The sequence below is a fragment of the Triturus cristatus genome, chromosome 8, assembly GCF_964204655.1.
Source record: "Triturus cristatus chromosome 8, aTriCri1.1, whole genome shotgun sequence".
Lineage (NCBI taxonomy): Eukaryota > Metazoa > Chordata > Amphibia > Caudata > Salamandridae > Triturus > Triturus cristatus.
In genome coordinates, this window is record NC_140591.1 from 1,699,113,309 (window position 1) to 1,699,130,170 (window position 16,862).

Sequence of the window (16,862 nt, forward strand, 5' to 3'; positions counted from 1 at the left end):
ACCTCATGGGAGGCTGGAGTGTACTCAAGGGAGGCTGGCTGTACCTCAAGAGAGGTTGGTTGTACCTCAAGAGAGGCTGGCTGTGCCTCAAGAGAGGCTGGTTGTACCTCAAGGGAGGCTGGCTGTACTCGGGGGAAGCTGGCTGTCCCTCAAGGGAGGCTGGCTGTACCTCAAGGGAGGCTGGCTGTACCTCAAGGGAGGCTGGTTGTACTTCAAGTGAGGCTGGCTGTACCTCAAGAGAGGCTGGTTGTACCTCAAGGGAGGCTGGATGTCCCTTAAGGGAGGCTGTATTTACTGAAGGGGGTCTGGCTGTACCTCGAATGAGGCTGGCTGTACTCAAGGGAGGCTAGACAAGATCTCTGAAGTAAGGGGCGGCTCTTGCACCGGAGCTTCCTACTCTGCTGTGGGTAGTGCATATTATTGCATAAACCTCAAGGGAGGCTGTTTGTACCTCAAGGGAGCCTGGTTGTACCTCAAGGGAGGCTGACTGTACTCAAGGCAGGCTTTGTGTTTCTCAGAGGAGGCTGGCTGTACCTCAAGGGAGTGTGGTTGTACCTCAAGGGAGTCTGGTTGTACCTCAAGGGAGTCTGGCTGTACCTCAAAGGAGTCTGGCTGTACCTCAAGGGAGGCTGGGTGTACCTCAAGGGAGGCTGGTTGTAGCTCAAGGGAGGCTGGCTGAACCACAAGGGCGGCTGGCTGTACCTCAAGAGAAGCTGCCTGTGCCTCAAGAGAGGCTGGTTGTACCTCAAAGGAGGCTGAAGTGTACTCAAGGGAGGCTGGTAGTACCTCAGGGGAGGTTGGTGGTTTCTCGAGGAAGCCTGGTTATACCTCAACTGAAGCTGGCTGTACCTCAAGGGAGGCAGGGTGTATTCAAGGGAGGCTGGCTGTACCTCAAGGACGTCTAGTTGTCCTCAAGGGAGGCTGGTTGTACCTCAAGGGAGTCTGGCTTTACCTTAAGGGAGGCTGGCTGTACGTTAAGGGAGGCTGGCTGTATGTTAAGGGAGGCTGGCTGTACTTCAAGGGAGGCTGGCTGTACCTCAAGGGAGGCTGGCTGTACCTCAAGGAAGGCCGGCTGTTCTCAAGGGAGGCTTTCTGTACCCCAGAAGAGTCTGGCTGTACCTCAAGGGAGGCTGGTGGTACCTCAAGGGAGGCTGGTGTACCTCAAGGGAGGCTGGGTGTATTCAAAGGAGGCTGGCTGTACCTCAAGTGATGCTGGCTGTACTTAAGGATGGCTGGCTGTACCTCAAAGAAAGCTGGCTGTACCTTAAGGGAGGCTGTGTGTACTTAAGGGAGGCTGTGTGTACTTAAGGGAGGCTGAGTGTACCTCAAGGGAGGCTGAGTGTACCTTAAGGGAGGCTGAGTGTACTCAGTGGAGACTTGTTGTACTTTAAGGGAGGCTGGATGTCCCTTAAGGGAGGCTGTATGTACTGAAGGGAGGCTGGCTGTACCTCCAGGGAGGCTGGTTGTACCTCAGGGGAGGCTGTCTGTATCTCAAGGGAGTCTGGACAAGACCTTTGAAGTGAGTGGCATCTCTTGCACCGGAGTGTCCTACTGTTCTGCGGGTAGTGCAAGTTATTGCGTAAACCTCAAAGGTGGCTGTCTATACCTCAAGGGAAGCTGTCTGTGCCTCAAGGGAGACTTACTTTACCTCAAGGGAGGCTGATTGTACCTCAAGGGAGGCTGGTTGTCCTCAAGGGAGGCTGGGTGTACCTCAAGGGAGGCTGGTTGTACCTCAAAGGAGGCTGGTTGTAGATGGAACTGGTCCCAAAAAGCTTACCATGCTTAGAGTATACGGTAACAGGATGGCACCATCTGGTCACCTTGTGCTGACTGCCCCAGTCGTAAGTTGCCATGGGGTACTGGGTAACAGGACGGCTCCTTGTGGGCACCTTGTGCTGACTGCCCCAGGCTTAGGGTGGCACGCAGTACTGGGTAACAGGATGGTACCTTCTGGTCACCTTGTGCTGACTGCCAAAGGGTACTGATTTACAGGATGGCTCCTTGTACTGACTGACCCAGTCGTAGGGAGCCATGGGGCATTGGGTAACAGGATGGCACCTTGTGGCCCCAGGCTCAGGGAACAGGCCCACAGTCTTGCCTTGAAATGTCCTGTGAATCAGATTAAATTGAGATGTTCTCTCTATCTTTGGTTGACCAGGGCTGGACACTTCCAAGCATGAAGACCTCTTCTTGATCAACGATGTTGCAAGCTCACCTGTGCAGATGAAGCTGGAGCCACAGAACTCACAGCACTGTGAAGATCTACAGAATGCGCCTCGCAGTGGTCACCAAGACTTCAAGGCGCGGTGGTGGTCAGGCGAGGAGGATGAAGGGCACACCAGTGACAGTCAGGACTCTGTAGACCTGGAACCTGGAAAGAACTTCACCAGAGGTGAGAAGGAAGTCACCCATATTCTGATTCAGTTTCTAGAGCAACAGCGCCCTGCGGGTCCCCTGTGGCCCCTGCGGCTCATGTCACCTGCATCATTCTATGTGGTGCATGTCCACTGTCCTGTGTGCCAGGTGGCATCAGCACTGTCCCTTGTGCCTCACGTCATCAGCATCGCCCCGTGTACCTCACTGCCCCTTGTGCCTCACGTCATCAGCACTGTCCCATGTATCTCACGTCATTAGCACCGTCCCTTGTACCTCACGTCTTCAGCACCCTCCCTTCTACCTCACATCTTCAGCACCGTCCCTTCTACCACACATCTTCAGCACCGTCCCTCATACCTCACATCTTCAGCACCGTCCCTCATACCTCACGTCTTCAGCACCCTCCCTTCTACCTCACGTCTTCAGCACCGTCCCTTCTACCTCACGTATTCAGCACCTGTACCTCACGTCATCAGCATTGTCCCTTGCACCTAACGTCATCGGCACCGTCCCGTGTACCTCACGTCATCAGCACTGTCCCATGCACCTCACGCCATCAGCACCGTTCAGTCCCCCTCACGTCGTCAGCACCGTCCCTTGTGCCTCACATCATCAGCTGCGTCCCTCGTACCTCACGTCTTCAGCACCGTCCTTTGTACCTCACGTCATCAGCACCGTCCTTTGTACCTCACGTCTTCAGCACCGTCCCTTGTACCTCACGTCATCAGCACCCTCCCTTGTGCCTCACATCATCAGCTGCGTCCCATGTACCTCACGTCTTCAGCACCGTCCTTTGTACCTCACGTCATCAGCACCGTCCTTTGTACCTCACGTCATCAGCACCGTCCTTTGTACCTCACGTCTTCAGCACCGTCCCTTGTACCTCACGTCATCAGCACCGTCCTTTGTACCTCACGTCATCAGCACCGTCCTTTGTACCTCACGTCATCAGCACAGCCCTTGTACTTCACGTCATCAGCACCGTCCCTTGTACTTCACGTCATCAGCACCGTCCTTTGTACCTCACGTCTTCAGCACCGTCCCTTGTACCTCACGTCATCAGCACCTTCCCTTTTACTTCACGTCATCAGCACCGTCCCTTGTGCTTCACGTCATCAGCACCGTCCCATGTATCTCGCGTCATCAGCACCGTCCCAGGTGCCTTGTTTTGCAGCATGGACTCTCTTCTGGATTTACATTCTTTGCCATCTAGTGGTTGGGTCCATAAGTGTCTTTTTCCTCTTCAGTACAGTTAAAAATTTGCAAACATTTGTGACAAGAATTTTCAATTCTATTAAGGACACAGAGGCAAGGATTATGCTTCTCATTTCTTTACTACTACTTTATCCAGCAGCCAATCAAAACAAAAGTTTCAGTAATACTACAATACCCATGATATCACCATATCACATGACAAACCATAGAGCACAGCCCTATATAAGTCCCAACCAAGGTCCCAGTGTCCTCTTTCTTTGAATAAATCCCAACTATTAAGAAAGTTCCAACCATATTACTCAGAAAATCTGTAGACTCAGCACCATCCGTAGAACCTGTTTTCACCTAACCACGATTTGCTTGCACATGAAAATTCTTTTCCATAGCCGATTATTTGGCTTCCGAACCTGGAAGTGTAGAGGGAAAAGCACCCTAACACTGATCTCGTCTCATATGTCACAAAGCAATGACAATAAAAGAGGAAGGGAAACATTATGAAATCAGATACATTACTTTTGACACAATGTAAATAACTTTGTTGGGATAATCCTCGCCTCCGTGCCCTTAATAGAATTGAAAATCTTGCCACAAATGTTTGCACATTTTTTATTCTATGTCAGGACCGGAGGCTCCGATTATGCTTATTTAAAGCTTAGCCGCCACAACAGAAGCCACATCAAGAGGTTTACAATAGAAAGTCTTGAAAGCGGCCTCCGACGACCAATCAGCCGAATTCATGATATCAGTAAGACTGACCCCCAATGAAAATGATTTTGAGGCCATAGCCCCTCTAGCCGAGTGGGCTCCAAATTTGGAAACATCGATTCGTGCTTCACCCGTAAGCCACCACACCCATCTCGCCAGGGTGGCTGGAGTCACTGGACGGAAAGCTTTCTGCAATGTGATCAACAATTGACCCTTCATGTCTGTACGAAACTCAGCCGTACTCACCTCATACACTTTCAAGCACTGTACCACACATAGTTTGGGGTTATCCGGGAAGGTCGGATAAGAAACCGACGAGGTATTGCATTTAGTCCGTCTGGAAATGGAGAAGGTAAGCCCTTCCGTGGAAATCTGCGCCGCGCTAGATCCAGAGCGCGGGCATCTGACACTCTTTTACATGAAACAAGACAAAGTAACAGTTTGGCGGATAGTTGTTTTCTTGATAGATATTTATTGGATGGCCATCCCTCTATGAATCGCAGAACGGTGGACACGTCCGATGAAATATAATATTTTGTTCATGGGGGACGGACCATCTGAATGCCCCTCAAAAGTTTGCACACTAAGAGACGTCCCCCCATCGGTTTACCCTCCACTGGATCGGGACCTGCTGAGATGGCTGACTTGAAATTATTTACAGTTCTATAAGCCATCCCTGAGGAAGCGTTTGAAGATAGAACATTGATCACTAAAGAGAAATGTGCATTAACGAGATTGGCGTCCCGTTCACTGCACCAGCTGCACCATCTTTTCCAGGCTGAGGAAAACATTTGTGGGTATTAGCTGACCAGGCCTCACTGGTAAAGCAGTCAGCTTCCTTCGAAAGGCCAGGGACAATCCATCTGTCCCGGAAACCCGCCATGCTACCAGATGGAGGTGCCCTGCAGATATTATTGAATGTGGGGAGCCCTCCAGATACAGCAAGAGGTTCCAACAGTTTGGAAGGAGAATTGGGGATGCACAGGACATTTCCAGAAATACTGGGAACCATGCTTGCACTCTCCAGAGAGGAGTGATCAGTACCAGTTCTGCTCATTGATGGCTCATCGGTGCCAATACTCTGGGGATCATTAAGAACGGAGGGAATGCATAACACAGGGCGGATGACCAGTCATGGAGAAAGGCGTCTGTGGCCAACACCTCCGAGTCTGGGCGCCAACTGAAACAAGCATTGGCATAGCCAATAGGTCTCGCTTTTGGGACCTTATAAGGGTTTAGCCATGCAACGGTTGATGTTGTTGCACCAAGGATATTGTGCTGCATAACTAAATACTTATAAGGGCCCAAAAGCGAGACCTATTGGCTATGCCAATGCTTGTTTTCCATTGTGCGCGCTACAGCAGCGCCAGTCCAGAGCCCAAAGACATGCTAGGTGTGTCCGCTGCTGCCGTTTGACAGCAGAGGACAGGAGCAGTGGCTGGCAGGACGCTTCAGAGTGCACATGTCATTTTGGCCGGCTGTCATGTGCCTGCTAAACTGACATGCGCCCTTTGAAGCTCTCTCACCCAGCTGATTGAGACAGCTGGGTGGAGACCAAGCACATGCCTCAAGGGCCTGAAACAGCATCCAGCCAGCTGCTCTATACCAGCATGAGAGCAGCGCCAGGATTGGTTAGTGAAATTGAGGAGACAGAGCACAACACGGAGCGAGGAGCATGACGGAGTTGTGCAGCAAGCAAGGTAAGTGGTTAGTTTTTCTTTTTATTTACACTCATTATGCTTGCATGCACCCACCCACCACCCAATTGCCTCCCCTCCCCCACTCTTCCTAAATGCCAGCCGCCGCTGGAACCTGCTGCTGTTGATTCACTTGAGGGAATTTGCACAAATTGTAATAACATGGGAGAACTATGAGGGATGGGGGGTCAGCTGGAATAATACGAGCAGCCCGCTCCCTTGCACCGGACTATGAGAGAAGGCACGTGACAAATTGTAAATTCCATACAATGTCTGGTAAACCGTGACATGCTTGATAATGAGATAAAGGCAGAGTTTGATGATGTACAAAGGAACCTGCGAGAGTGGGAATGGGGGAATCGTCTGTAGTGTATGGGTGACTTCGGAAAAAAGTTAATAAAATATGTTTTAAAAAACAATACGGTCGTGAAGCTAAATATGAGTAACTGCATGTCATTATAATGAACGCATTCCATTTGTTCAGTCGATATGGCACATAGGGGTCTTAATGTAGGTAATCATTGAACAAAATGATCAGTAGTACGAACTGTGCTGCTATTAAATATCCAAATACTTCATTCACCTCTCAGCAATTAACTAGCAAAGTTATACAAAAAAATTGTTCCCCTATACCTGCCTTCGTGACTGACGCAGATTTCCAGAATGTGGGCCCTTTCTGGTTTCCTTCCTGTCGGCCCACTCCTCTGGCGACAGGCCTCTTCCAAAACTCTGGACACTTTCTGCTGGTTCAACAATTACCATATCTCCTGGTGCCCTTGACTCAATCCAGGCCCTCAGCGCCTTGAGTAGATCTGCCTTGAGCTTACATCCAACAGTGGGGACCTTGAACTTTCTGCAGAAGCCTTTCAGCTGGGCCTTGGTGTAGCTCTCTAGTCTCTCTTCTTCCCATTCAATACCTTTAATGTCAGAGACTACAGATTCTGCTCTCTCCACCACGGCTGAACCAGGCATGATTTCTTTAACAATTGGCGATTTCCAGCAAAACGAAAAAAAAAGTATGTGTGTGGCTACGTTATGGGTCTGAACTCACTACGTGGTGTTTCACAAAAAATTGCTGTACATAAATCACAAATGTAAATTCAAAATCCTCACCGCTGACCACCAATGTTAGAATCCAGATTCTCTATTTGGCACCAGTGGGTACTAATGCCAAGCAGGGAACCTTTCTTCCAGTCAGGGTAAGGGGTTACACTCCTTTAATAACCCCTGCTCACCCTCTAGGTAGCTTGGCGCGAGCAGACAAGGCGTTATCGCAGGCATAATGGTTAAGCAGTTGTGATCACATACCTCAGGGCTTGTCCTACCTTATGCCTACAATGCACCCTGCCCTTGGGCCTACCATAGGGGTGACTGATATGAAGTTAAGGGAAGGTTTAGGGACTGGCAAGTGGGGGCACTTGCGCAGTCAGCGCGACAGTACCCGACTGCACGCAGGTTCTGCAATGGCAGACCCTAGACACATCTTACTAGGCCGCCTCTGTGGGTGGCACAACCAGTGCTGCAAGCCCACCAGCAGCATTCGTATTTACAAGCCCTGGCACTCCGGGTGCACTTTACTAGGGGCTGATAGTAAACCGAATAAGCCAATCATGGGATCCAACCAACATATACAATTTACATAGGGAGCACTTGCACTGTGGCACTGGTTGGCAGTGGCACAGTGCTCTGAGCGGCCAACACCATAAAAACACATTGGGCACAGCGACAAAAAGAGGAAGGGAGACTCACGCCAAGGTGCCAGGTCTAACACGTACACTCCAGTTCGAGGCATGTGGGCTGCTGAATTCATATCTGTGCATAGATCGCCGCCTAGTGTTGGGTCCGGATGTTTGCACGTTGTTGTCCTGGAAGAGTCTTCGAAGTATCCTGAGATAGGTGACTCCTCCCCTGGACCACAGTGCGCATGGGCATCCTCTCCATCCTCAGATTGTTTTTTTCCGCCATTGGGTTCGGATGTGCTTATCTTAGCTCAAGTTAGGAAAATGTAGTTTAAGGCCAAAAGGCCTTTAGTTTTCGTCGGTACTGTTCCCGCTCGGTATCGACAGCTTTCTTGCTTAGTTTAGCAAACTTATTCAAGTTTTTTCAGAACCGTTTAATCCGACCATCCACCTTACATCGACGATGGAATCGAGGACCCCATTCAAACGGTGTCCTGTTTGCCACGCCAAATATCCACATATCGACGTCCACCCGGTGTGCAACAAATGCCTCTCGCCGGATCACGACGAATCGAAATGTATGGCCTGTGCCCGATTCCGATCCAAGAAGACTCTCCGGAATCGACGGGCAGCGAGATTAGAAGCGCAGCAATCGGCCCCGGCCCCGACCAACATCTTCAGCACCGAGGACGAAGATGTTGAAAGCGTGGAAGACATAAACTCCAGCCCCGCTTCCGAACACGATTCCCGATCGGAAGACACCGATGAAGCGCTTTTTCACAGGGAAGAAGCCGACGATGAGGTAGGAGACTACGATGAGGCCTTTGGGGCCGAAGAAGATAGCTCTGGTGAAGAGCAGGGCCTACCCGTCGAAACGGAGGCTATCAAAGTGCGTCATTCTACGGCTCCGGTCGAGGGATCGCCTCCGGGCCTTACCCGAGATCAATCCCGCAGTTCTTCGGCCCCGCCTTCAGGCCCTGCCTCGAACATCCAGCGAGAGCCATTATTACCGAAAAAGACTGGTTTCCCTTCAACGAAACCGAAACCAATCGTCGCACCGGTTCAACAGAAACCGAAAGTGAAACTAGCAGTGGTCGGCTCGAAGACCTCCACTCCTTCGACGCCAGCCAAAACCATCGGCTCCGAACGCACAAAAAGGGATTTCGGCGCCGTACTCGCTGCAGCGGATGTCAGTACCGACCCGAAAAGGAAGGCCATCGGTACCACAAAAGCGCCTCGGCCCCCGGCACCGAAGCAATCGCCCCGACCACCAAGGTTAAAATGGCCGCTCCATCGGAGTCCACTTCGAAGGCAGCGACTACGGTCAAGTCATCGACTCCGTCGACCGCTACTACCTCTCCTCGACTCGATGACCCTGTGGCTCCGAAGCAGTCCACGCCTACCTCTGCAGAACCACTCGGCACCAAAGAACCTTCGGCGTTCTCGGTGCGACAAGTTGCGGCGTCCTTGCAACGCATCAGAGAACAGGCAGCCCTCCAGTCCACGTCGGGCCCCAACCCGAAAAAGGCTCCAAAGCCACCTTCGGCACCAACCAACATCACTTTTGGTTTGCCGCCGTCCACGGCGCCAAAAAAGTTCGAGATCCGAACACGTGTCAGCCAGACAAGGTCCCCATCTACTGGACACTCTCCTACTGGGCCTTCACCGTCCCAATTCATCGACGCCGACACCGGCAGACTCATGCTCCGAAAACGGAAGGACACACCTTTGGACTCTTACAGAATCCCTCTAAAGCAGAAACTGCCAGCAGAATCGGAACCGGTTCTATACGAACGCCTGCACACCTCCTATCCGGATCCCCAGTCCTTTTCTCCGACGCCCTCCGACACGGACGCAATGGAGGATGATACCACCTACCCTAGGGATATAGATCCTGAGGAGCAGCAGGACCCAGATCAAGCTTGGGATGACCCTGCAGACCCGGGTGCCACAACAGATACCCAGGACACGCAGCTTTACGGCCCAAAAACATCTCCCACAGAGGACACTGCTGCCTTCAATGCCCTCATAGAACGTGCTGCAGCCAATCATGGAGTGCAACTCCACTCTGACACAGTTGAGGACGACTTCTTGGTGGACACTTTCGCCTCCTCTGAGAGGACTGTCAAGACTCTGCCCATGTTAAAAGGTGTTCTTAAGCCAGCAAAGGACATTTTCAAGGAAACAACCAGGGCACGGGTGATAAACCCCAGGATTGAAAAAAAATACAAACCTGCGCCCGGGGACCCTATGTACATTAGAGGTCAGTTACCTCTGGACTCCATGGTGGTTGCTAACGCTCGCAAACGAGCGCACTCGCAAACAACTGGTGATGCTCCTCCCCCAGACAAAGAGTCCAAGGTGCTGGAGACCTCAGGCAAGAGGATTGCAGCCCAAGTAGCAAACATCTGGCGCATTGCCAATACACAGGCCCTCCTGGCTGGCTACGATCGTTCACACTATGACACGCTAGAGTCACTACTCCAACATCTACCAGACGAGTACAAAGAGGCAGCGGAGCCCCTCATCAGAGAGGGACAACTTCTTATAAACGCATCCATTAAGTGCGCACTAGATGCTGCCGACACAGCTGCAAGGGCGATAAACACCAGCGTCATGTTACACCGACACGCTTGGTTAAGAATCTCCGGATTCAAACCTGAGATTCAAAACAACATCCTAAATCAGCCTGTCAACCCCGACTACTTATTCGGACCAGAAGTTGACACCACCTTAGAAAAGATCAAAAAGGACACTGACACTGCAAAGTCAATGGGGGCTCTGCAAACGCAGACATTTCGTAGTGGCTCCTTTCGTCGCCCCGGGAATAGGGGAGCGGCTAGAGGACAGGGGTCACAGCAGACATACAATAAAGGGGGCACACAGAGTACCTACGATAAAAACAACAGAGGTGGATATCGTGGCTCCAGCACCAAGGGCAGAGGACGCGGTTACGGCAACACCAGGTCCTCACCCAAGAACAAACAGTGACGCCCTCTCCCTTCCCCTCGACCACATAACACCTGTCGGGGGGAGACTCCAGCGGTTCCTGTCCACGTGGAATACCATCACCACGGACAGGTGGGTCAGGGATATTATCCAGCACGGTTACTGTCTCGAATTAACCTCCACTCCACCCACAATACCGCCAAAGCACCGTCCTATGTCCGCAGAGCACTTGGCATTATTGCAGCAGGAAGTGCTAAATATGCTGCAAAAAGGTGCAATAGAGGTCGTGCCCGTCCACCAGCAGGGGACAGGGGTGTACTCTCTGTACTTCTTAATACCAAAGAAGGACGGGTCACTCAGACCTATACTAGACCTGAGACCCCTCAACCACTACATTCTCTCAGAGCATTTCCATATGCTCACCCTACAGCAGGTTCTCCCGCTGGTCAGCCAGGGAGACTTCCTAGCCACACTAGACCTCAAAGATGCGTACTTCCACATACCCATACACCCGTCACACAGGAAATATCTCAGGTTCACTATTCAGGGGCAGCACTACCAATTCAAAGTCCTCCCCTTCAGTGTGACAACAGCACCAAGAGTTTTCACCAAGTGCCTAGCTACAGTGGCTGCACATCTACGGAGACAACACATTCACGTCTACCCTTACCTGGACGACTGGCTTGTTCAGGCAAAGTCAGCCCAGCAATGTGCCAGCCACATGTCCCTCACCATTCACCTTCTTCACAGTCTGGGATTCTCACTAAATTACCCAAAATCACATCTCCAACCCGCACACGTACAACAGTACCTGGGTGCGACCATAGACACTCTGGCAGCCACAGCTCAGCCAAATTTAGTGAGGATCAACAGCATGCAAATGCTGATCTCAAAGTTCAAACCTCAACACTCCCTTCATGCAGTTGATAGGCATGATGGCCTCCTGCATTTTCATAGTCCCACACGCGAGACTTCATATGCGCCCGCTTCAGGAGTGCTTGGCACGTCAATGGAATCAGGCTCACGGGCAATTAAAAGACCTAGTGTTGGTGAGCGGTCGGGCATACAACTCTCTGCATTGGTGGAATCAGTCAGTCAGTCAGAAAAACTTTATTTCGGCTACAAGCCATAAAAGTCATAAAATATCATGGTATAATATTTACAAATTTAAAACATGATTGATAAGAACAATAGAATAGAACAATTCACAGATTAAAACAGATTAATAACAAAGATTGGTGCCAGTGTGATTGACTTAGTGAGGTAGTAGTTTTCTTCTGGTTAGCCACATAGAAAAGATAAATTTAGCTATCACAGTGACGTAAAGGGGGGAAGGATCATATTTCAGCAGCCTGAAGAGATCTCTATGGTTCGTAACCCCTATGTTCTTAGCAAGTTGAATTATCCATTTCCTACGGGATATTTTATATGCCAAACAGAAGATTACAACATGAACCTCAGTTTCATCAGTAGCACCACACCCAGGACAAGATTGCCTTGGTACGCCAGCCCATTTGTTTGTTCTTGAGAACAAGGGGAGAGACCCATGCCTGAATTGTAGGTATAGTTTTTTAGCCAATACAGGTTGGATCAAGTCGGTTGCAGACTCAAAGCTATAACTAATTTTGGCCTCGAGAAAAACCGAGGTCAGATTTGAAGTGTTGACTGATCGAATGATCTGAGTTAGCTTAATTTCCTGCAGTGTTTTTGCCAATGATTTTTTTGGCAAAGAGGGACAAGTGTCCTCAGGTGAAAGCCAGAGGTCTTCTCTCCCTATATCTCTGAGTGATTTCCTCACATGAGCTAACCAAGGGATAGCACCTACCCTTGGTAGCAGTAGGATAGATTTCAATTCTTCCTGAAAGATGGCAAGTTCAGGAGTGCTCCATAGTCGTCGCCAGTACATTACTGGCCTGGAGGCGACCATGTCCGCAATTGGTTGTATGCCCAGGTCCATCCTGAGCGGCTGTATAGGGGTGCTCACCGGAAGTGCGAATAGCTGTCTTAAAAATTTGTTTTCTGACTTAGTTAAAATCAAGGATGGATTGTGACCCCATAATTCCGCACCATAGGCTGCCATCCCCCTTGCCTGACTTTTGTAAATCTCTACCAATGGACTGATTAGTTTTAGGGGGCTATTTTTAAGTATCTTTAAGACCCCCCCTGATATCTGGACGAGTTTTAGATTTACTTTTGAAATCTGGTCAACCCAGGTAATTTTGTTGTTGAGGGTCAGGCCAAGATAATCAAAAGTGTTCACCCGTTCTAGAGGCAGTCCATCCAATTTCGGTATAGGACGGTTGATGGTATCTGCGTGAAACACCATGTATTTAGTCTTGTTCACGTTGATTATTAAGTTCCTTTTCCTACAGAAGGTGGCAAAGCCATCCAGAACTCTAGCCATGCCCATAGGTGATCTTGACAGGAGCAGAGTATCATCCGCGAACATAAGTACGGGAATTTTCCTGCCTGCCAACTTAGGGGAATCTATGTCACTCAAGGCCAAGATATCATCAACCAGTCCGTTCAGGAAGAGGGCAAAGAGTGTTGGAGCTAGAACGCAGCCTTGTCTGACTCCCTTTTCGACCTTGAAAGGGTCTGTAAGATCTCCGTGGAGTCCAAACCTGACTCTGGCAAAAGTGTCCTTATGGAGGCGTTCTAATAAATCACAAAGGTAAAGAGGTACGCCCATCCCCTTTAATAGCTCCCAGAGTTGGCTACGATCCACCATGTCGAAGGCAGACTTTAAGTCAACGAACGTGAGGTAAAGGCTGCCCCCTACTAAGATTATGCTTTTCCAGTGGATCATTTGCAGCCTAAACAATTGGTCCACAGTTGACATCCTAGCTCTAAATCCCACCTGGAGGGGGGTCAAGATGTTGGTTTCCTCCATCCAGGTTTGTAGTCTCCCTAAGAGAATGCGAGCAAAGATCTTCTGGGCGACGTCAATTAGGCTAATTGGCCTATAGTTTGCCGGATCAAGTGGCGAGCCCTTTTTGTGTATTGGTATGATCTCGGCGCCGGCCCAGGTGGATGGCAACGGCATTCCTGCTAGGATTGCGTTAAAGAGACCAAATAGATAAGGAACCCAGATGTCGGGCTCACTTTTGAAGAGATCACCTGGGATCCTATCTAAGCCTGGGGCTTTGTTCGGTTGGATTTTAGTGAGAGCAACTCTAACCTCACTGAGGGTGCACATCGGGGTCAAAGCCTGAATTGGAGGAGGGTGCAAGGTAGTGTGGATGAGGGGGGTGGGCAATGTTGAGGGCTGAATTGCGTATAATTCTTTAAAGTAAGTACGCCAGATTTCTTGGCCAAGATTGGGTTGAAGCGCCTGGGTTGGACGTGACATTCCAGTTTTGATTAAATTCCAGAATGATCTTTGGTCCCTGTTTTTTAGTGCGTGGGAAATTTCCTCCCATCTGCTATTTTCCCACTCTTTTTTGGCTTCGTGAATAATTTTCTTAAAGTGGGCCCTGGATTCCTTTATTTTTAGCTTGGTTCCATTTTTGAGCGTTGACAGAAGCGAGAGCTTTGCTTCCCTACACGATTTGTTAAACCAAGTAGGGATCTCCCTTGTAGGTGGTAAATTTCTCTTAATTACCCGACTGAAGTGGGTCTCAAGCCTGGCACATAGTTCTATATGTGTTGCTCCTATCAGCTCAAAATCTGAGAAGCTCTCTGATAAGATTGGGGCTCCCATTAATTTTTCCAAAAGAGGATAGATCTCAGAATACATTACGCCGAGATTTCTATCAGATAGAGCAAACTTCTCCCACCTGACTCTTCGGGAGCCATCAGATGTGATCAAGGGAACAACACTAGGTGGGACTATAGATGTAGAGTGATTGTTTGTAAAACCCTCTAAGGTGACAATAATGGGGTTATGGTCACTTTCGCTACGTTTGTGAACTCGAAAGTCCAGAATGCTTGGCCATAGTCCCATGCTTAGCATAATATAATCAATGATGGACGCTTGATCGTTTCTTTCAAATGTAGGATTGCCTGGGTTATCTGCAGGGAACCTACCATTACATGCCCTTAGTGAGTAAGTAAGTGTCAGTTGGGTAACTTGGAGAATCAATGGCGTCCAAGCCTTCGTGGGATAAGAGTTGGAGGGTGGTATAGCCCACTCTTGATCCTCATCCTGGGATACAGAGGTAATCAACCCATTTAAGGGTTCGTAGTGACAATTAAAGTCGCCACCAATTACCAGAGTATCGATATTAATAATAGAGCTCAAAAGAGCATCTAAGCTACTCAGAGTGGGGGACTCCTGGCCGTACCTCACAGGGCGAGAGTATATGTTTACGATGGACAATACCCGGTTTCCCCTCTTGGACATAGCTACACACATAATATCCGGCGAATCAGTATTAATTCTCTTAAATACGCATTCCAAATGAGTCCGTACCCAAATAGACAGCCCTCCAGAGGGCTTTCCCCCATTTGGCCTTACTGCAGATTCCCAGAAAGTAGCAAACCCCGCACGATGGTAGGGCTTCAATGCCCATGTCTCCTGGAAGAGGCAGATATCATGACCGTCAATGAAGTCCCCCCAGTCGGGGAGTTCTAACAGCCGTGACAGACCTGCCACATTCCAGGACAAAATTTTCAGCCCCTTAGCCTTGTGTGAAGGGGAATGGGCAAGGTAGGACCTTGGTGATATAGGTGTTATAGGCGCGGGAGTTCTAGGGTTGCAATTTACAGTGATAGGTGTTGGGCCTAGCTCCGTATAGGGATCAGTAGATAAAGTGTTGGCAAAGGTGGTGTCAGAACAGGACACTGTTAACTCAGGGGGTGATGTCGTCAATTCAATTTGGCGCAGTAGCCCTGGGTTGGGGGATCCACCTAGGAGCGTAGTCGAGCTCAGAACGGGTGGGATGCCCTGATCAGTACCTAAAGATAGAGGATTCCTGACGTCTAGGATTTCTGGACATTCGAGAGACGCTACAGGGCAATTTGAAGATTCTCCCTGTGGCCCAGGGTCGTAGGCAACGACGAGGTAATTCAAGGTATCTGAACCCGTTGTAGCCTGGGGCTGTGTAAGTACAGCCAGGCTCTCAATAGGCTCTGTCTGGGTTGGGGCAGAGTTCCTGGAATTGGCAACCAACTTCAGTCAGTCGACACAATCCAAGGCACTGAACCTATTGTGACATGGAATGTTGGGGTAGTCAAGTTGTAAATCAGACTCTTGGTTTCCGTTTTGGCCTATGCATAATCTCTCTGCAGCCAGTTGTACATTAGGTATATTCCTCCTGTGGTTTAATGCTCCCAACGGATAGAAATATGAGAGTAGGGGGGAATGAATTCCATCAATCGTATTATTCCAACCACCCTCACCCACATACTCGCCCACATACTTTACCACCCTAGGATCTTTAAAGTTCACAATTATGCAGTCCCCCTTGATGTTCTTCACACCCCGGCCTACCCAAGATACTCTTCGGACCATCAGAATTTCCCCATTCAAATTTGGAGGCAGAGGTCTTTTTACATTCAACCAATGAACTGTCTTGTTCTTCAACGACTGATAGGGTTCAAGTCTGCCTTGTGGTAGTTCAGGGACACCTGTTAAGACCACAACATAAGGGCTACATTCTGGAGGTAAGTCTAGTCTTGGGAGATTGTTAGAAGAAGGGGGGGGGATTAGTTCCAATATTGGTCGAGGAAGGGAGGGAACATTGGGGTGGGGGACCCACTAAGCTTCCTGGTTCACACGGTGTGTCTTCCTGTCGTGTTGTGGCAGCTCGAGCTTGCCTAGGTACTTTAGTATTAGTTGGTTCCCCACCAGATTGGGCTACATTAGGAGCAGAGGAGTAGCCAGTCGCCTGTTCAATGGGCAAGATGAGAGGTGAGGTAGTCGATTGTTGGCATGGCAAATTCCGAGCTGGGAGCACGGATGCCACTATATTAGGCTGGGTCAAGTTGGATAGTGATGCTAATTTCCCTTCCAAGGCCACAAGGCGTTCGATTAGGGGGGACAACCTCCCATCAATTAGTGCAGCCATTCTATTCCAAAAAGCACTAGAGCTCAGTCCCTCCTGAGTATCCAGACTTGAAGCAGTGGTTATGGATGATACGGCTGAGTGTTGGGTCGGGAAATTTGCTTGGTCGTTTACTTCTAAGGGAGTAATATTATCTTGGTTAGGAGCGGGCAATTTTTTTTGTTTATTTTTAGTGGGACAACTCACAGGACCCCCAACACGTTTTTTCCCTTTTGTGGCTGGAAGATTCGCCT

The 16,862-nt window shown here is 49.7% G+C and overlaps 1 protein-coding gene across 1 annotated transcript in view; it reads left to right on the plus strand.

Moving 5' to 3' along the window:
• The window catches only part of LOC146808639 (uncharacterized), a 336,504-nt gene that overhangs the window by 94,066 nt on the left and 225,576 nt on the right, over nt 1-16,862 (plus strand). Inside the window, exon 3 of the mRNA XM_085623674.1 lies at nt 2,159-2,392. Coding sequence (XP_085479800.1) covers nt 2,159-2,392 — 234 coding nt within the window. The remainder of the gene's footprint in view (nt 1-2,158; nt 2,393-16,862) is intronic.